Source organism: Acomys minous (genome assembly GCF_964271855.1).
Source record: "Acomys minous genome assembly, chromosome: 5".
In the NCBI taxonomy this organism is placed as follows: Eukaryota; Metazoa; Chordata; class Mammalia; order Rodentia; family Muridae; genus Acomys; species Acomys minous.
Genome location: NC_140494.1, coordinates 8,107,367 through 8,125,543, shown reverse-complemented (window position 1 = coordinate 8,125,543; position 18,177 = coordinate 8,107,367). Strand labels below are relative to the sequence as shown.

Here is an 18,177-nt window from a genome sequence, read left to right as displayed (position 1 = left end):
GCCATGAATGTGAAGGGAACTGGTACCCAGGGTCAGCTGAAGGCCAGCGGGATGAGAGGATTGTGTCATAGGCTATCTAGACCATCACACACCCGTAGTAGAGGACCACCAGCCACACCCGCTCTTGCCTTCTCTCCATCCGTTCGCTTGCTTTCTCGGCTCACTCTCCTGGCACCTCTCTAGTCCTTACCCCACCGCCATCTTGAACCCCACTGGCTTTCCATCCTCTCCTCCTATGGTTCCTCTGTTTAAAAAGAAAGGAAGAGAGGAGATAAGCCACCCAGTGATGACATGACCAAGCCCTAAGTGGGATGTGGGGGAACTTAGCAGGCACTATAAATCCATTGTAAACACGCCACAAATGTTTTCCTAGCACCACGTGATACTTTAAAAACTGACCGCACATGAATCCAGCACTGTGGGTGATGCTGCTATGGAGAAATATATTTTCTGATTTGAGTGATTTCAATTTGAGCCGGGTGAGGATGACTTTGGGTCTCCAACCTGGAAATTTTCCCAGTGTGAGGCTTGGAGGGTTCTTCGAATCTGACCTCTAAGTGCGTTGCCTAAAGTGCTTTCTACACATAAAACTCATGATGGATTGACATTAAATGGAACAGTGGCCTGTCAAATTACTGACACTTATCAAAACTGGGGATCTTAATGGGTGCAGCGTGTGAGCTGGCACCGGGTAAGCAGGTTTCACAGGGGGAACAGGGCAGAGCTGGGATGGGAGGGCTTGGGCCATGCTGCTTCAGCCTCAGCAGAAGCTGCTGCAAGAAGGCTGAACTCCCAAACACGCCATTTCTCTCTTCTTTCTAATGGGAGCGGTCTGTTCTACTTGAGAAAAATGGCTCAAGATGAGAAGAATTTCCCTTTTGTCTCCAGCACCAAAATAAAATAAGTTAAAATGACAAAAAAATTCCCTTTTGTTATTTAAAAAATGGCTTAATTATAACAATGATCACTTTTTCAATGACTTTTAAGTTAGCACACAAAGTAATGGGTTTCAGAAGTGTATTTTCACATATATATATATATACATACATATATACATATATATATATGAAATGAGTTTTGTTCTTATTTGTCCCTCCCTTCCCCTTCCCCATCCTCCCTACGTCCTTCCTGGCAGTTCCCTTCCTCTTCCCAAAGAAGACACTGCTATTTGCTTTCACGCCACAGGAAGTCCTTTATTCTTCCCTCCCTTTCCTCCTCCCCACCTACCCCCCCCCCCCGCACCACCTTCCCTCCCTTTTGATTTCTTCCTCAAGTCTCCTATCCATTTCTACTTTCATTCCCTGTACACACATACATTTATTCTAATTATTTTAAGAATTAGAATTGTGAACTCTTAAAAAAAAAATAACTTAATCAGCAGAATGTGGTGGCAGACACTTTAATCCCAGGGGGAACAGGGCAGAGCTGGGGTGGGAGGACTTTAATCTCAGCACTTGGGAGGCAGCAGCAGGTGATTCTCTGAGCAAACTAGCCTGTTCTACAGAGTGAGTTTTACTTTTTATTAAATTTATTTATTTATTCATTTTACATCTTGGTCACGGTCCCTTCCCTCCACTGCTCTTGGTCCCACTTTCTTCCCCCTTCTCCTCAGAAAAGGAAAGCGCCCTCCCCTTTACCAACCCACCGTGCCACATCAAGTCCTATCAGGTCTAAGCGCATCTCCTTCCACTGAGGCCGGACAAGGCAGCCCAGTTAGAGGAAAGTGATCCTAAAGCAGGCAACAGAGTCCATGTCAGAGACAGCCCCTGCTCCACTTGCTAGGGGACACACATGAAGACCAAGGTGCCCATCAATTACACATGTGTCATTGGCTTAGGTCCAGTCCATGCTTGCTCTTTGGTTGGTGCTTCTATCTCCTTAAGCTCCTAATGAGCCTAGGTTAGTTGACTCTGTTGGTCTTCTTGAGGAGCTCCTGTCTCCTCCCAGACCTTCTGTCATTCCTCCCACTTTCCCACAAGACTCCCTGGGCTCTGTTTAATGTTTGATTGTGGGTCTCAGCATCTGTTTCTATCATTAATAGTGTCAGTGGTTGGCTCTCTCCTATGGGGTGGGTCTCAGGTTGGGCCAGGCATTGGTTGGCTATTCCCTCATGCTCTGTTCCATCTTTATCCCCTCACATCTTATAGGCTGGGTAAATTTTAGTTAGAAAATTCTGTGGGTAGATTGGTGTTCCCCCCTCCCAACATTAGAAGTCCTGCCTGGCTAAGAGGTGGCCACTTCAGTCTCCATGTCCCCCACAGCTAGGAATCTCAGCTAGGGTCACCTCCGTGTCCTCCCAAGAGAACACCTTGCTGTAGGTTTCCAGCTTATCTCAGAGATGCCCCCCCCTGGCTTCCCTTCTCTCTCCCACTCTCTTGCCTCTCACCTCTGTTCTCTCCACATCTGATCCCCACTTTCATTCCCCTGCCTGTGCCCAGTTCCCTCTCCTCATCCACTTCTGATGTCTACTCTATTTCCCCTTCTGAGTGGGATTTAAGCATCCTCCCCTGGGCCCTCCTTGTTGCTTAGCTTCTTTGGGTCTGTGGATTGTAGTATGGTCATCCTGTACTATATGACTGATATTCACTTATAAGTCCATACCATGTGTGTCTTTCCGGGTCTGGGTTGCCTCACTCCGGATGATTTTTTCTAGTTTCATTCATCGGCCTACAAATTGCATGGTTTTCTTGTTTTTAATAGCTGATTAAAATTCCGTTGTGTAAATGTACCACATTTTCTCTATCCATTCTTTGGTTGAGGAACATCTAGGTTGTTTCCAGTTTCTGGCTATTACAAATAAAGCTGCTATGAACATAGTTAAGCAAATGTCCTTGTTGTATGGTGGAACATCTTTGGGGTGTATGCCCAGGAGTGGTAGAGCTGGGTCTTGAGGTAGAACTATTCCTAATTTTCTGAGAAAGTGCCTGATTGACTTCCAACATTGCCCAGGAGACAATTTCCTGAACGGAACACTGACAGCTCAGGCACTAAGAACAACAATTAATAAATGAGACCGCATGAAATTAAAAGGCTTCTGTAAGGCAAAGGACACCATCAATGGGACAAAACAGCAGCCCACAGACTGGGAGAAGATCTTCACCAACCCTACATATGACAGACGGCTAATATCTAAAATATATAACAAACTCAAGAAATTAAATACTAACAAACCAAATAACCCAATTAAAATGGGGTACAGAGCTAAACAGAATTCTCAACAGAGGAAACTCTAAGGGCTGAGAAACACTTAAAGAACTGTTGAACATCCTTAGTCATCAGGGAAATGCAAATCAAATTGACTCTGAGATACCATCTTATACCTGTCAGAATGGCTTTGATCAAAAACTCCAGTGACAGCACATGCTGGCACAATGTGGAGCAAGGAGAACACTCCTCCGTTTCTGATGGGACTGTAAACTTGTATAACCACTTTGGAAATCAGCATAAGTTTCAGGACAGCCAATGTGATGTAGAAAAAACAGCGTCTCAAACAAAAATAAAGAATAAAACCCACCCAAGATAACGTTTTGGTCCAAATTTTCTTCCACTAAGACTTACACAAGTGTCTTTCAAAATAAGATCATATTATAATTACTATGGTTAATATGTCTTTGATCTAACCATATTATGTAAATATTTTTTACTTTAATGAGTCATAATCAGGCCATAGTAGAATATCCCATTGTAGTGCAGACTATAATATGGTTAATCAATACCCTGTTTTTTGATATTAAGGTTAGTCCAGTGTTGTTGTTATGAAATAATTCTGCAATAGGCATTCTTCTAGGCATATCTCCATAAATGTACATCATTGTTTATTATTTAACTATATTATTTAAATTATATAACATATATTTTCTCTCCTTATTAGAAGATTTATTACTCTTATTGATTGTGTGTGTGAGAGAGAGAAAGAGGCAAGTGTATGGGTAGCGAGCAAGGCCAAAAGAGTGTATCAGATGCCCTGGAGCTGGTGGTACAGGCAGCTGTGAGCCACCCCTTGTAGGGACTGGGAACAAAACTAAGGTTCTCTGTAAGAGCGTTATGTGTGCTTAACAGATGAGCCATGTCTCCAATCCCCATATTTTCTCTTATAGAAATTGTACACATCCCTTATGGCCAGATCTGCTTCAGAATCCATATATCATAAAGATGATGAAACTATACTTTATACATTACCAATAAGCAATATACATGGTCATATTAATTATTATGTTTAGTAGAATATATGTGTCCTATGTAATTTTGCTACAAATTTAATTTGCATCACAAGATTTTTTTTTCAATTTTCAGAGCTTTTTATGTTTTGGAATGTAGAGATACTTGACTAATTTACATATTCTTGATGTCTAGTAAAACTAAACTCTTTGTTCTATTAGCTATTCCTATTTTAAATATGTTGCCTGTGTTGGGCTTGTTCTATACCTTTCTTAGGGTGTTTGTATTTTTACTGATGATTAAGAGGTTTCACATGTGTCAAGCGTGTAGTCACATGTTTTACAAAAGATATGTCTGTCATTTAAAATGCTTTGTTAGTGTTCATCACAATTGGCTTTTAAAATGGTGCTGACATGTTTTTCTTTATGGACATTCCTATAGTGTCTCATCTGACAAGTTCTTCCAAGTTCCACAAGGTTCTAATCATTAATCTACATTATCTAGTATTTTTAGTGGCTGACTGGTTTCATTTCTACATATCTTCTATCTGCCCAAACTTTAATTTGATGTTAGCTTTGATACAGGTTTCAATCAAAGGACATAGCAATATTCTCCCTTTTCCACTTACTTTAAGCATCATTTTCTTTATATACAGGATTTATGTATACATGTATACATATCTTAATCTGCCTCAGGATCTTTTATTTTGTTCTGTTTATCTGACCTCTTCTCACATCAGTTCTACCCTATTTCATGAGTACATAGAATTTTCTCTGTCTATAAGGACTGGTGGAAAGAGAAGATGACTGGGTGGAGCACATAGGAATTTTAGGACAGTGACACTGTTCTACATGGATTCTGCTGTTGTGGGAACATGACCTTATTTGACTATCCAAACCCATAAAACACCAAGAATGAACCTTATTGCAAACTGTATTTCTATGTGATGATGTGATGGAGACAGATGTTCCACTTGGTTAGGGATGTGGATGTGGATGTGGGGAAGCTGTGTGTGAGCAGAGCAGGACTTGTGAGAACCTTCTGCACTTCTCTGCTCACTTCGTCTACAAACTTGTTCTGTAAAATAAAGATACAGTAAATGAAACAAATGCCAGACGGTGCTGCTGAAATCATGGCTTTATTCCAGTGAGGAATATAAAAAAGGCAAACAGAACATCAGCTAGATTATGCTTTAGCAAGAATTATGATTCAAATACTATGTTATTGTAGAATATTATTTCTCTCAAACTCCATGGGGAAATACCAAGTTTCTCAAATCCTATTTCCTATGAGAGCTCAACTCTCTTTGTTTTTTGTTTGTTTGTTTGTTTTTTGTTTTTTGGTTTGTTGTTGTTGTTTTTGCCTGGTGTAATCAATGTCATACTTTAACCCATGGCATTGGAGGTTCTAATCTATCTTAGCAGGGAGGGTCAAAGTTGAACAGTTCACATCACAACAGCCAGGAAGCAGAGAAAAACACCTGGAAGGGGCCAGGCTTTCATGAGACTGACTGAGCTGGCCCTGAGGGTGAGCAGCACTAACCTGTGGAGGAGCGAGTCCCATCATTCAGCCATCTTCATGCGTGAGTGATGTCTGTGCAGTAGGCCTCAGTCAGTGGGAAGATGATGGGCTCTTGGCTCCTGCCCCCACCTCCATCACAGAGTAGACAGCTAGCATGGACGTCTTGTGTTGGTTTCTCTGAGTTTCAATCCCATTGTCTGGCTAGTCTGTTCTGTGAAAATCCAGACTGGATGACTACTAAGGGCCTTTTAATTTTCAAAATGGGAGAGAGCTTAGGGAATCCCTATCAGATCGAGTCACTGCTGTCATAGTTTGAGTTGGAAATGTCCCTCAGTTCTACGTTGTGATGAATGGCCCTCAACCGGTGTGAGTCGCCCACAGACAAAGCTTCAGTAGGAGGAATGGCCAGATCAGATTTACCTGTGGGCACATGGAGGATTGTCCTGACTGATGTAGGAGGCCCAGCCCACTGTGGGTGGCGTGACTCCCCAGGCTGGTAGTCTTTGGCTATGTGAGAAAGCACCGGTTTGTCCGTCACGAAGCAGCACTTCTCCATGACTTCTGCCTCAAGCTCCTTCCTGAATTCCTCCCTTGACCTCCCTCAGTGATGGCCTGTGGCCTGGAAGTGAAAGCCACATAAACCCTTTCTTTTCCTGTCACAGCAGCAGAGGGAAACTAGAACAGCTGGCAATGCTAACTGGGGAGGCCGGGGAGGCTTTAAGGGAGTGTGGGGGCGGGGGGGGGGCGTCACTTAGAGCAGCTGTTCCAAGGTTATACCGCATCCCTTGTTCCTGTTGTCTCTACTTCCTGGCCAGCCGTGATGTCAGTGGCCTCTGTCACGTGCCTCCACTGACATGCACTGAGTGGCTCTGCTCTCCCTCCCCCACTATGATGGGCTAAACGTTTGTGAAGCTGTAAGCCGTCATGAATCATTCTCCCTCTTGTCTCTGTCCAGTGCTGTGGCCAGAGTGGAAGGAAAGTAACTGGTACAGTTGCCTTACTGTGCTTGTCTCACCCATTCACTTGTTCACGGCCAATGTGTTATAAGCCAATCCCTATGATCCTCATGCACCATAGATGAGACAGGAGTAAGGGAAAGAGAGGCAGACACATTATCCTAATTCCCTGTGCCACCTCCTCACCGTGAGCCTAGAAGTCACCGAACTTGAAGTGTGATGGGAGTAGAGAAAAAACAGCCCTGGGGAGATGGTTCTACCATGACCACTTTGATACACTGATTTAGAAGTGGCTTCTCATCCTCAGCTGTACTGGCATATTCAGTGTGTGATGCCACCCTGAGCATTGTGGGTTGTTTAGTAATACACCTGGCCTTAACCTATAGCCGATAGCACCACACCTCTCTTTTACGGCAGCCAGGTCTAGTGTCTCTAGACTTGAGCAAACGTCCACTCGGATGACAACCTGGTTGAGGAGCCCAGTCTTAGAATGTCCTAAGACACAGGCACTGTGCTGGATCCTGTGCAAAATAAAAGTAGGATGATGCAGGGCTCACCTTGTGTGGGTTACTCAAGAGCAGATTCTGTCCCTAGAGTGGCCATCAGGAGAGCCTGGGGTTCAGCTGGGGTTCAGCTGGTGAAGCCCCACAGTTTGAATATAGTGGGTCCAGAGGGCTAGAGACTTCACTGGTGATGCTGGTATTGGAGGATCCCCTAGGAACACATCTTAAGTGTTAACCAAGCTTCTGGCTCCATCCTTCATGGTTGCAGCACCTGCTGCTGCTGTGGCTAAAAATACAGTCAGACTAATTCCTTCATTCAAACGAATTCATATTTTGTATGTTATAAATTAGGCCTCAGGGGCCTGTGAGATAGCTCAGTGAGTAAAGGGGCTTGCTCCCAAGCCTAACTTCCTGAGTTCGGTTCCAGGACCCACATGGTAGAAGAGAACCAACTCCTGCAAGCTGCAAGCTATCTTCTGACCTCTACCTGCCCCTGGCCCAATCCCCACCCCACACTTGCTATATGCACAAATAGAAAATTAAAATGTCATTTTTAAATTGCTTTAAAAAGGAATTAGGCCTCAATTAACTGATGGTCAGCTCACAGTTAATGAGATGGCAGAGGAAAAACAAGTAGAGAGCTCTGAAAGTTGCAGTGGTAGCTGTAAGTACTGGATTTTATATAATATATTAATTTTGGCCCCCTTCTAAATTAGCAAGCCAGTGGCAGTGAACAGGCTAACCCAGAAATGTGAATGTTACCTAATTTTATAGTTTACATGGAGTTGAAGCTTCAAACTTTGACACCAGGTTTGGTTTCTTTTTTGTTTTTGTTTTCATATTTTATACATTTTAGTATAAGGACAAGATATGGGTAATTTACATGGCCCCCCCACACACACATCTAAGTATATTTCTTTCCCTTCTACTCCCCTTCCCTGGGATACCTTGTCTTTGTACCTGCAGCATCCTTCATGTGAGAGAAATGGTCCACATCAGCATCTTCTGTCCACACTAGCCCACAGAGGTCCCCACCCAACACTATTTTGCGCAAACCATCAGTTCATCTAAGGACAGCAATTTCCGCTCAGTGTGGTAATGATACCACTGAACACTGTATTTTCTCTGAAAAGTGCCACACACCCTCAGGAGGAAGTGGGGTGTGGTGTTAGTGCAGCCGTAAACACAGAAGTGTTTTGCTATTGGTTTATCCTGCAGTGACAGCTCACTCTGCTGTTTCTCATCCTGTCTGTGGCACCAAGTCACAGCACTCTACTCAAAGGACACGAGGCAAAAACATGAAGCCCTGAGTCTTAGTGCTTCACCTCCTGATCCCCTCCAGGAGGAGAGGCCAACCCCAAACTGAGGTCTCAGCTTTTCTGCAGCTAAGACCCTATCACATACTTGAATCCAGTACAGCCCCTTACAGCCCAATTGGTGAGTTAGTGAATGTTTATTAAACGAATGTTTATGTCACCCTATCTACTTGGCCAGTAGTTTAGGCTTATTCTAGGCTTCATGAACTGATTAACGGTGTGAGTTGTTACATTTTCATTAGGAAATACTTCAAAGGATATATGGGAAAACCATAATTCCCTTCGCCACTGGCCACTCGTAAGCATTTTCTGTGGATTCATTCTGTGAATCTTCAGAACATGGACAGACCCAACCCCTCAGAGACTCCTAGGAAGTGGGTCTACTATATGCCTCATTTTGCACATAGGAGGTCATAGTCACAGAGTTTCAGATGTTTGCTTAAGATGCAGCATTGGAATATATAGTTGACTTTATTCTTTGGTGGTCTCATTTGCAAATTTATGAGCACCTTCATGTTTTCACGCATCCCACGGTCCCCATGTCTATTGTATATTGCCAAGGAAATGTTAGACGACAGTGAAATCCCGTGTGCAGGGCCTTTGGCCTCAGCTTCTTATCAAGGTACTCTCCAGGGCCCACTCCCAGTTTTGGCTCACTGGTCCAGGTGGTGCAGTTTTCTTCACCAGGCACTAGCTTATCAGGAAGAAGAGGGAGAAGTCACACTGGTCCATCAGGAAGATGGCAAAGCCACAGCATCTCAGAGGTAGCTTTGGGGATGCTAAGACAATAGCATCATAGAGATCATCTTTTCAGGGTCAACTTGACATGTGAAACAGAGCCTTAAATTATGTCTGCTCCCTGTGAAAGGCAATACCTTTGTGCCTGCCGTTCCACAGATGGGATTGCTGGCTTCCAGCATCTCTCTGGGTTTAGTCAGAGATCCAGTCTCAAGGGGAAAAGGCAAGAGGGGGTTAGAATAGGACAATGGACATCCTCTGGCCTCTGAACAGGTACATAGTCACATGTACCCACATACACACATGCTCATAAACCACACATGTATACACTCCCCATACACAAACATATACATGACACACAGATATAAAAAAAGTTGCATAAGCATAAAGTGAAAATTATGGGTACTAAGCATGGGTTCTAGTTTAATTGATAGTGTTTGATTTTGTCTATAAAATAATAATGTTTCCACTACTTAGTGCTCAGTGTTGGGAAGATAGACATGAGAGGATATTAAAAAACAAACCTCAGATTCTTTTTTTTTAGTAGCCATTGTCTTTCTTTTCTTTTTTATTTTATTTTTATTTTTTACATATACATTTATATTATTGCACATATATACAATAAACTACCTCTAGCAAGAAGAACCATGGAACAATCAGGAATTATATAAATGTAACATTCTTAGTGTCTTGGCTATTTGGCAGCCTTGAAGAAAATATCTTTCCTATCTTGGTGCATCTAAAATTCTGAATGTAAATCAGTGTCCATCATATCCTGTCATTATCAACTTAAAACATCTATCTACACCTAAAAACATCTTAACCCCTAAACAACTAAGCTTACTATCTGGTCTTCAACCCCATCAGAGACTTGAGAAGGGATAAAATTAATTACCCAAGTATACAGGAGGTGAAAAACCTCAGATTCTTTAAGGGTCTGGAGTTGGGAGAGTTTATTTCGCCCCCCTCTGACCTCCTCCAGTCAGAGCTGCCCTGAAATCTTCCTCCACCAGTTATATGTGGCAGAAGTATGTTGACGGAATTCCATGCCTAGCCTTGAGAGGCTCAGCAGTGCCCTTCCCTCTCACCCTCTTCTAGTGCACCTGCCATGCAGACAAGCCCAGGATGCTTCTAGGAGGATGCGGGATCTCATGGAGAAAGAAGCTGGGCTTTCCTAGCTGTCCCCACTGTGCCAGCTCACATGCCATAAGATGTGAGCTGTCCTACTGAGAACATTTCTAATTCATGGCAGATAATTGTGAGCAATAAATAAATGGCTGGTATTTAAGTCTCAAGGTCATTTATTGTGAGATAAAAGGTAACTCACGCAGCAGGAAAGATGGGTAAAGCACAGATGTGATCTTCATGGGACTCAAAGGAGACACGGAAGCTTACAAATCCTTATTTTGCTAAGTATATTCTGTCTCCCAGGAAAGAATCTAGTGATGCAGGCCTGCAATGCCGGTTCCTCAGAGATCACAAGTTCAAGACTTGAAGGAATCCTTAGGTTAGTCTCTAGTGCTATCAAGAAAAGGGAACCAAGCATACCATTTAGTTTTATCATGAGTAAAATTGCAGGAGTGAGGAAATGAAGTTAGGAGAGGGAAAGATATCTGAATTAACCAAACCATAATTGGAGCACTTGAAGGATAGATGACTAGAGAGATGGCCACCATGCATGGGGCAGCCACTGTGCCATGGGCATGGATGGATGAAGACATGGAAACTGGAACAGTGTAAACAGAGCCCTCAAGATGGACTCAGGACACTCCCAGCAGTCATAGGTGTGCAGGTAGCCCTGGGACTCCTAGAGTCCTGCTGTAAAACAGCACTAATTAAATTCAACCCATAAGGCTTTGATTTGAAATGTCGGACTAAATTATATTTTGGGTTGGGTTTGGTTTGGTTTGGCTTGGTTGTTTTTCAAGACAGGGTTTCTTTGTGTAGCTCTGGCTGTCCTGGAACTCATTTTATTGACCAGGTTGGCCTCGAACTCAAGAGATCCACTTGCCTCTGCTTCCCAAGTGCTGAGGTTAAAGACCTTATGCCACCACTACCCAGCTAGGAATTATGGTTTAACTCAATGAAGATTCACAGCATTTTCTTAGGCATTGGAGTAATTTAGTCAGAATGATGCTTTTGTGGCTCTATCCATGTAAGTAGGACTATGTAGAGAAGTTGTCCACATCTTAATATGTCAGTAAGCCAAGAACACAGGTCACAACCAGGAAGGCATATAACCTTAAAGGCCACTCACACTGGCCTACTTCTGCTACGCAAGCCCTACCTTCAGGAGGCTCAGTGGCCTTCAAAATAGTGCCACAATCTAGGTACCAAGTGTTCAAAATATAAGCCCATGGGAAGCATTGCAAAGCCAATTATAACAATCACATTTGGCTGAGCAATTATACTTGGAAGTCAAATTCTTCTATTACTTCCCTCCCAAGGTCACCTCTAATTACAGTGCATTTTCTCTTCTGCATGTTAAACATTTCTGAGGCAAGTGATAACTGTTGTGTTTTGTGTGTTTGGTTGGTTGTTGGTCATTTGAGTGGTCTGAGGGTTTTGAAACAAGTTTCAGATAGCCCAGGTTTGTCTCAAACTTACAATCCTCCTGCCTCAGCCTCCCGAGTCCTGGTAATATAGACAAGTACAACCATGTCCAACTAGGCTACTGTTCGTTTTTGTTCTTGATGTTTAATTTTTCTCACTTTTCCTCACCACTGAGAATCTCCAACTAAAACTATAGCAATGAAATATTGTCCATTTTTTAGTTAAAATTTATGCTGCATGCTAGGGAGTCGGCTCCGTCAGGAAAGTGTTCGTTATGCAAGTATGCGGACCTGAGTTCAGATCCTGAGCACCTAGAGAAGACCTTCAAGCACCATGCCTGAGTCTGTGATCCCAGTGCTAGGGAGACACAATAAAGGAAATCTCCAGAGCTGGCTGACCAGCAGTCTGGCAAAATTGGCGGGCTCTGGGTTCAATGACAGATCCTGTCTCAAAAAAATTGGGTAAGACAACCAACATCAACTTCTTGCCTAGACACACACACACACACACACACACTAGAGAGACAGACAGACAAGCAGATCAGAGACAGAGACAGAGAGAATATAATTCTATCCTTTGAGCTCACGAGAACTTGCAAGTTTCCTTTGCTGTCCACTTCCTTTACAGCTCCCTGTTGTTCCATTTGAACCCCACATGTCTTTATAGGTAAAAGAAATTCATGAGCGAAATGCCAGAATTCTTAGTTCCTGTGACCTACCTAGCTCTGTATACCATCAAATCTATAAGCCAAAGCCAAATATGATCGCACCAAACAGTGAAACGACTGAGCTCGGGAGAGTGAAGATCCTTCAGAAATTTGGAGTTTATGTAATGATAGTGTTTTTCAGCTGTGATAGAAAAAGTGTAGAAGCTTGCGTGGGCGGCCTGCTATCTATCATAAGTGCTAAAACAAGATGGTTGTATCAGGGAGTAGTAAGTCCTACACGAGAGATATATGTAGGGTTTTACGAGGACATGCTAGCAAAGTGGAGATGCAGGTCACATAAGTCAGCCAAGATATGCCCCTAACAGACCGTTTATCCTCTCCTCCTGCCCTATATGATACAAATCAATAAAGAAGAGGGAGACTATTAGAAATATCTATCAGAGTCTTACTACTAATAACTAACATTTATTGAGAGTTTACTGAGTGCCAATCGCATTCAAAGCATCTTTCGTATGTTTGCCCATCCTGTTCTCACAGCCCTTTGAGAGTGCTAAATAGTAATAGCTTCCAAATGAGCAAACAGGCTTAGAGAGGTGAAGTAACTCCCAGAGCTGGGCTCCAGAGAGCATGGATCTCCTCCAGTGACAAGTGCTGGGAAAATCAGATGTCCTTATAAAATAAAAGAAACACACAAGAAGATAGTACACACTCACTGGGTGTGTCTGTATGTGTGTAATTATTAAAAACACATATAAAGTATATATTATCTGATATATGTTGACTGTCTTTCCTATATTTCATATAATATATAATAGGATATGTTATATATTATATTATTATAATACACACATATGTATGTGCTTTATACACACACACACACACACACACACACACACACACACACATCTATTGTGATTCCCGTGCTGGGGAGACACAATAAGATGTCTGGGGCTTGCTGACCAACCAGTCTAACAAAATTGGCATGCACGCACGCGCACACACACACACACACACACACACACACACACACACACACACACAGGGTAAGATATGAGAGTATCTTAATAAATCCATTCACTCTTCTTCAGGGACAAATAACAACACAACTTCAGTTTGCCCTCACATAGAGAGAGACTTGGTAAGTTTCTATACATGAGAACATTGACTTACTTTTGGACATGGACCTGAGCCTCTCTTCTGAGGTTGTGATGCATCCCAAGAACTTAGCAAGAGAAACGCTAATGCATCCCACTGGAGACCTGTGTGTGGTCACTCGACACTGGATGGTAGTTTGAGACTCAGTTTTAGAAGTGGCTGCAAGGCAGAAAATACAACATTTTACTGCCTGGCAGTGTCCCACGGAGGCCAGGGGACCCTGAAGAGATGTGTGAAGGAGAAGAAACTAGAGACCAAGTGGGAACTTCAAGGACAGTGAAGGTGCAGAAATGCAGGCTAGGATGAACTAGGAAGATATTCCAGGGACAAGGTACAGTTTTCCACAAACTGTAGAGTCACGGAACAGCTGCCGCTCTGTACAATCCCAAGATGACTTGGGCTGCTGCGTGGAGGTGCCAGGGAGGAGTGAGGAAGGTCCCACAGGGGTGGCGATGTAATCTGCTACAGTGTGCAAAGAAAATGGGATTTAGAACTAAGCTATGAAGAAGGGGAAGGAGATGGGACAGAGATCATGCAAATAGGTTGCGAGGCAACAGCAACAGGGGGACGTCAAAGCAGGGATCCAGGCTGAGGGTCATGACAGCACTCGTTGAAATGGAAGAATAAAAGGGGCAAGGTATCTGGGCTGGACCTTTAATGCCCGTATTCAGAGATAGAGGCAGGAGGGTCTCTGGGCTCTAGCTTAGCCTGGTACATAGTGTATTCCAGGTTAGCCAGGGCTATATAGTGAGGCCCTATCTCAAAACACTTTTTCTTTTAGTTAAAAAAAAAAAGGGAAGGAAGCAGTTTTGAACAGGAAGATGGCACGGTCCTGATGCTCCTTGTTGGGTGTGTGTGTGGGTACATACGGAAACAGGAGAGACAGTAGATGCATGACCGTATTGCTCAGCTAGCTATACCGGAGGACTCGGTCCTTGCCCTGTTAGAAACAGCTTGGCTTATCAGTCATCTTACACACACACACATACACACACACACACACACACACACACACATACACACGTGTTGACTTGTAAGACTTCGGTGGATGGTAAGGAAAGATGAAATTGATTGACATTTACAGACCACCAAAGAGAGTTTTGCAAGTCCAGTCCTCGGGTCTCCTGTATCACGTGCACATTTGTTTGTATACAGCAAAATCTGCTTTCTATTTTAATACCCAAGAGAATGCTTCTCTTCTGGCCATGAGCTCTAAGCTCTAAAAGGAACTCAGGAAACTTCTCTGTTAATTTCACCCTCCGGTATTTAAGTCACAGACCTTCTTTATTCTGACATGTCCACAGGATGCCTGTTCTATCTTCTAGATGTCAATATGCCTTATCATGTCACCGTGACCAGACCATTGGAAAGGGACCCCCTAAGTAGGCTGAAAAACGGACACTAGTATTGAGTAAAAATGCTCTGGGTGAGGACGTAGAATAAATAAATCTGAGGAAGTCACAAATTTGCATCCTTTTTAAAATTAGAAGTCTCTGCTATCTACGTAAGGTCTCTGTGGTAGAAACCCTTCCATACTGTAACATGAACCCTGGCAGACCCAGAGACGTCTATTTCTGTGATGGATTCAGTTTGAGCTGCTGCTGCCCAATTAGGAGCCCAACGTGGAAACAGCAGCGCACGATGAGTCACCAAAGGTCAGTGCGGTAGTAACTCGGGCTTTGTGAGTCAACGGTCCCTCTAGATTCAAGTCAAAATGACCTTCTTGCCTTTACTAGTATACTGTGAACTAGAGCAAGGTGAAAAGAATGCTTTAAGGTAGTGCTTTGATACTGAACACTAGATAATAGTTTTCAGATCTACGAGAACTTAAGAAGAGGCAGGCAAAAAGGAAGTGGAGCTGGGGAGACCGGCTCAGTGGATGAAGAGTTTGCCCCACAAGAACAAAGACATGGGTTCAAGTCCCCAGCACCTGCGTAGAAGCAAGGCAAGGGTGTCAGAGATAGGGGCCCTCGGGCAAGCCGGCTAGCTAGACTTGCAAGAATTAATAAGCTCTGGGTTGAACCAGAGACCCCCTCCCTCCCGCTCAACAAATAAAATGAAGAGCAATCAAGAATGACACTCTAGGGCTGGAAAGATGGCTCAGTGGTTAAGAGCACTGTCTGTTCTTCCAGAGGTCATGAGTTCAATTCCCAGCAACCACATGGTGGCTCACCACTATCTATGATGTGTTCTGATGCCCTCTTCTGGCCTGCAGGTATACATGCAGACAGAGCACTGTGTACATAATAAATAAATAAATCTTTAAAAAAAAATAATGACACTCTAGGTCAGCTCCAGGCCTCTACATGGGCATGTACCCACACACATGTGAACACACATGCTCACCACACACACACACACACACACATACACACACACACACACACACACACACACACACACACACATTCATGCAAGAGAATAACTAGCAAGGAAAGGTACTTAGTTGAGGTCAATGGCGGAACAAGGAGATGGAGCAGCAGATGGGGATTCAGGCTAAGGGTGCTGAAGAGATGCGTCAGTGGTAAAGAGCACATGCTGCTCTTGCAGAGGACCAGAGGTGGGTTCCCAGCACTCACAGCTGCCTACATCTCCAGCTCCAGGGTGTTTAACTCCATCTTCCAGCTTCCTTGGCTATGTACATTCATTCATACATATACACTGATGCACGCACACATAAAACTAAATCTTTTTTTAAAAAAAGAATCATACCAGGTCTTGAAATCTGTAGCCAACAACATGATAATTTCCATCAAAAGCTCTGAGAAAACATTAAAAACAGTGGCATCTATGAAGTACTTTGCCTTTAGGATGAGACACGCTTATACAGTAGTCAGTGGCCTAGAGTTTTGTTTTGTTTTGTTTTTTAAAGTGGTTCATATCATTTAATAGCTTAATTGCTTATGCCTGTTTGAGTGTGTGTTTGTCTTTGACGAGCAAACCATATTGAAAATATCCAAAGTAAATACGGATCAGCTGCTAACTGCTGAGAGCCAACTCCATGACACATATAAATAGACTACGTAAGAATGTTGTGGTGTCATGTTTAACTGGTGTGACTAAAATAGACTCCATTTTTATAAACTCCCTTTCTGGTCACTGAGTTTTGGGCACCTACTTGAAGAAACAAAACCTTGAAAAATGCTTACCTTGCTATGTAGCTATCAAATACGATTGTTAGACTGAGCATAATTAACTCTTAGCTCTCACAATGGAGGTTAGCTACAGAATTTCTAAAGAGCCTTTCCCTCTGTGGGCCAGTCTGCAGAGAAGGAAATAAACTCATTTGTTCAGATGGATAACAGGCCCATTGGAAGCACTGGCTGTCTGAGATAAAACACTACATGGAAATGAAACACTAAAAATAATATGTCTTAGTGTCCCATACATACCGTCTTTGTCTTTTGTCAGTTTTCTAGGGAACAACCATGTCACCGTTTCTTCGAATTGGCTTATCCAACTTTGACTGTGGGACCTGCCAGTCCTGTCAGGGAGAGGCTGTGAACCCCTACTGCGCTGTGCTTGTCAAAGAATATGTGGAATCAGGTAAGCTAATTGGGGTCAAGGTGGGGAAGGAAGAAGAGGAGATGGTGGCTAGGCTAGGCAAGCGTGTTGAAGACAAGACCTTCCATGACCTTCCAGGACATCTGGTGGAACGGAATGTCACAGATTAGGACACTGGTGCCCAACAAAGGCCAAGTTCTTTCTTAAGGACCCAGGGTTAGTCACGGACTCTGGCCAGATCTACTTCACTGTGTCATTTTCCTTACATAAACCAAGATGAGGATATGACATTAGGGAAATTAAGTAAGGAGCTGACAAAGAAGAATGTACTGAGGCGAAGCGTGTCATGCGTTACCTCTACTGATAACTAACTCGCTGTTTCCAGTGCCCACAGGTAAGTTAAGCCTGACTAGACCCAGAACTTGGAATCAGCTCTAAGGACTGCTTGTTGTGTCGTTGCCTCAGCTCAGCAAGCTGGGAAGGGTCTTTAATCAGCTCGTATTCATCACGAATAAAAGACCATTCCTGTTTCATTAACTGTGGATATATACAGGCAATTCATGAGGAGGAGGAAATCTGGATCCTGTACCCAGGACTGATTTTGTGGGTTTAGAAAGCTCTGCCAAAACAATCCCATTGGGTACGGAACTCCTTGATGATCACACTCTCTGGTTTGCACTTGATCCACACCCCTGCATTTAAATAGTAAGTCTCTTCTGAAGGAAAGACAGGAAGCCACTTATCCTAGGACCTTGTAACCCCAGTGCCTTATCCTGTATCTCTGTATACAGACATGTAATTGTAGGAAGGTATCTCAGTTCATTTATACACACATGCACACACACACACACACACACACACACACACACACACACACACACACAAAGTGCTTATGGAGAGCCACTGTGAGGGTCCTGGAGCTAGAGCAGACAGAAAAGCACACTAAAAGTGTCCATAAAGAGGGCTCCCCCTCTAGGGTTTCCAGGCTCACAGAGAAAGACAGGCGATAGGCAGCCGTGTGGTGTCATGACAACAACGAGGGCTGAGGAGATATAGCAATGAAAGAGGAGAAAGAGGGCAGAGACACGAACGTTATTCTCAATGAG

General features: G+C 43.4%; 1 protein-coding gene across 2 annotated transcripts in view; it reads left to right on the top strand.

The window, feature by feature from the left end:
• PRKCQ (protein kinase C theta) overlaps window positions 1–18,177 on the top strand; it is a 130,549-nt gene that overhangs the window by 37,865 nt on the left and 74,507 nt on the right. For both annotated transcript variants that reach the window (XM_084783975.1, XM_084783976.1), the window contains exon 2: window positions 16,979–17,113. In XM_084783975.1, the coding sequence (XP_084640101.1) occupies window positions 16,996–17,113 (118 nt within the window). In that variant the 5' untranslated portion in view covers window positions 16,979–16,995. The remainder of the gene's footprint in view (window positions 1–16,978; window positions 17,114–18,177) is intronic.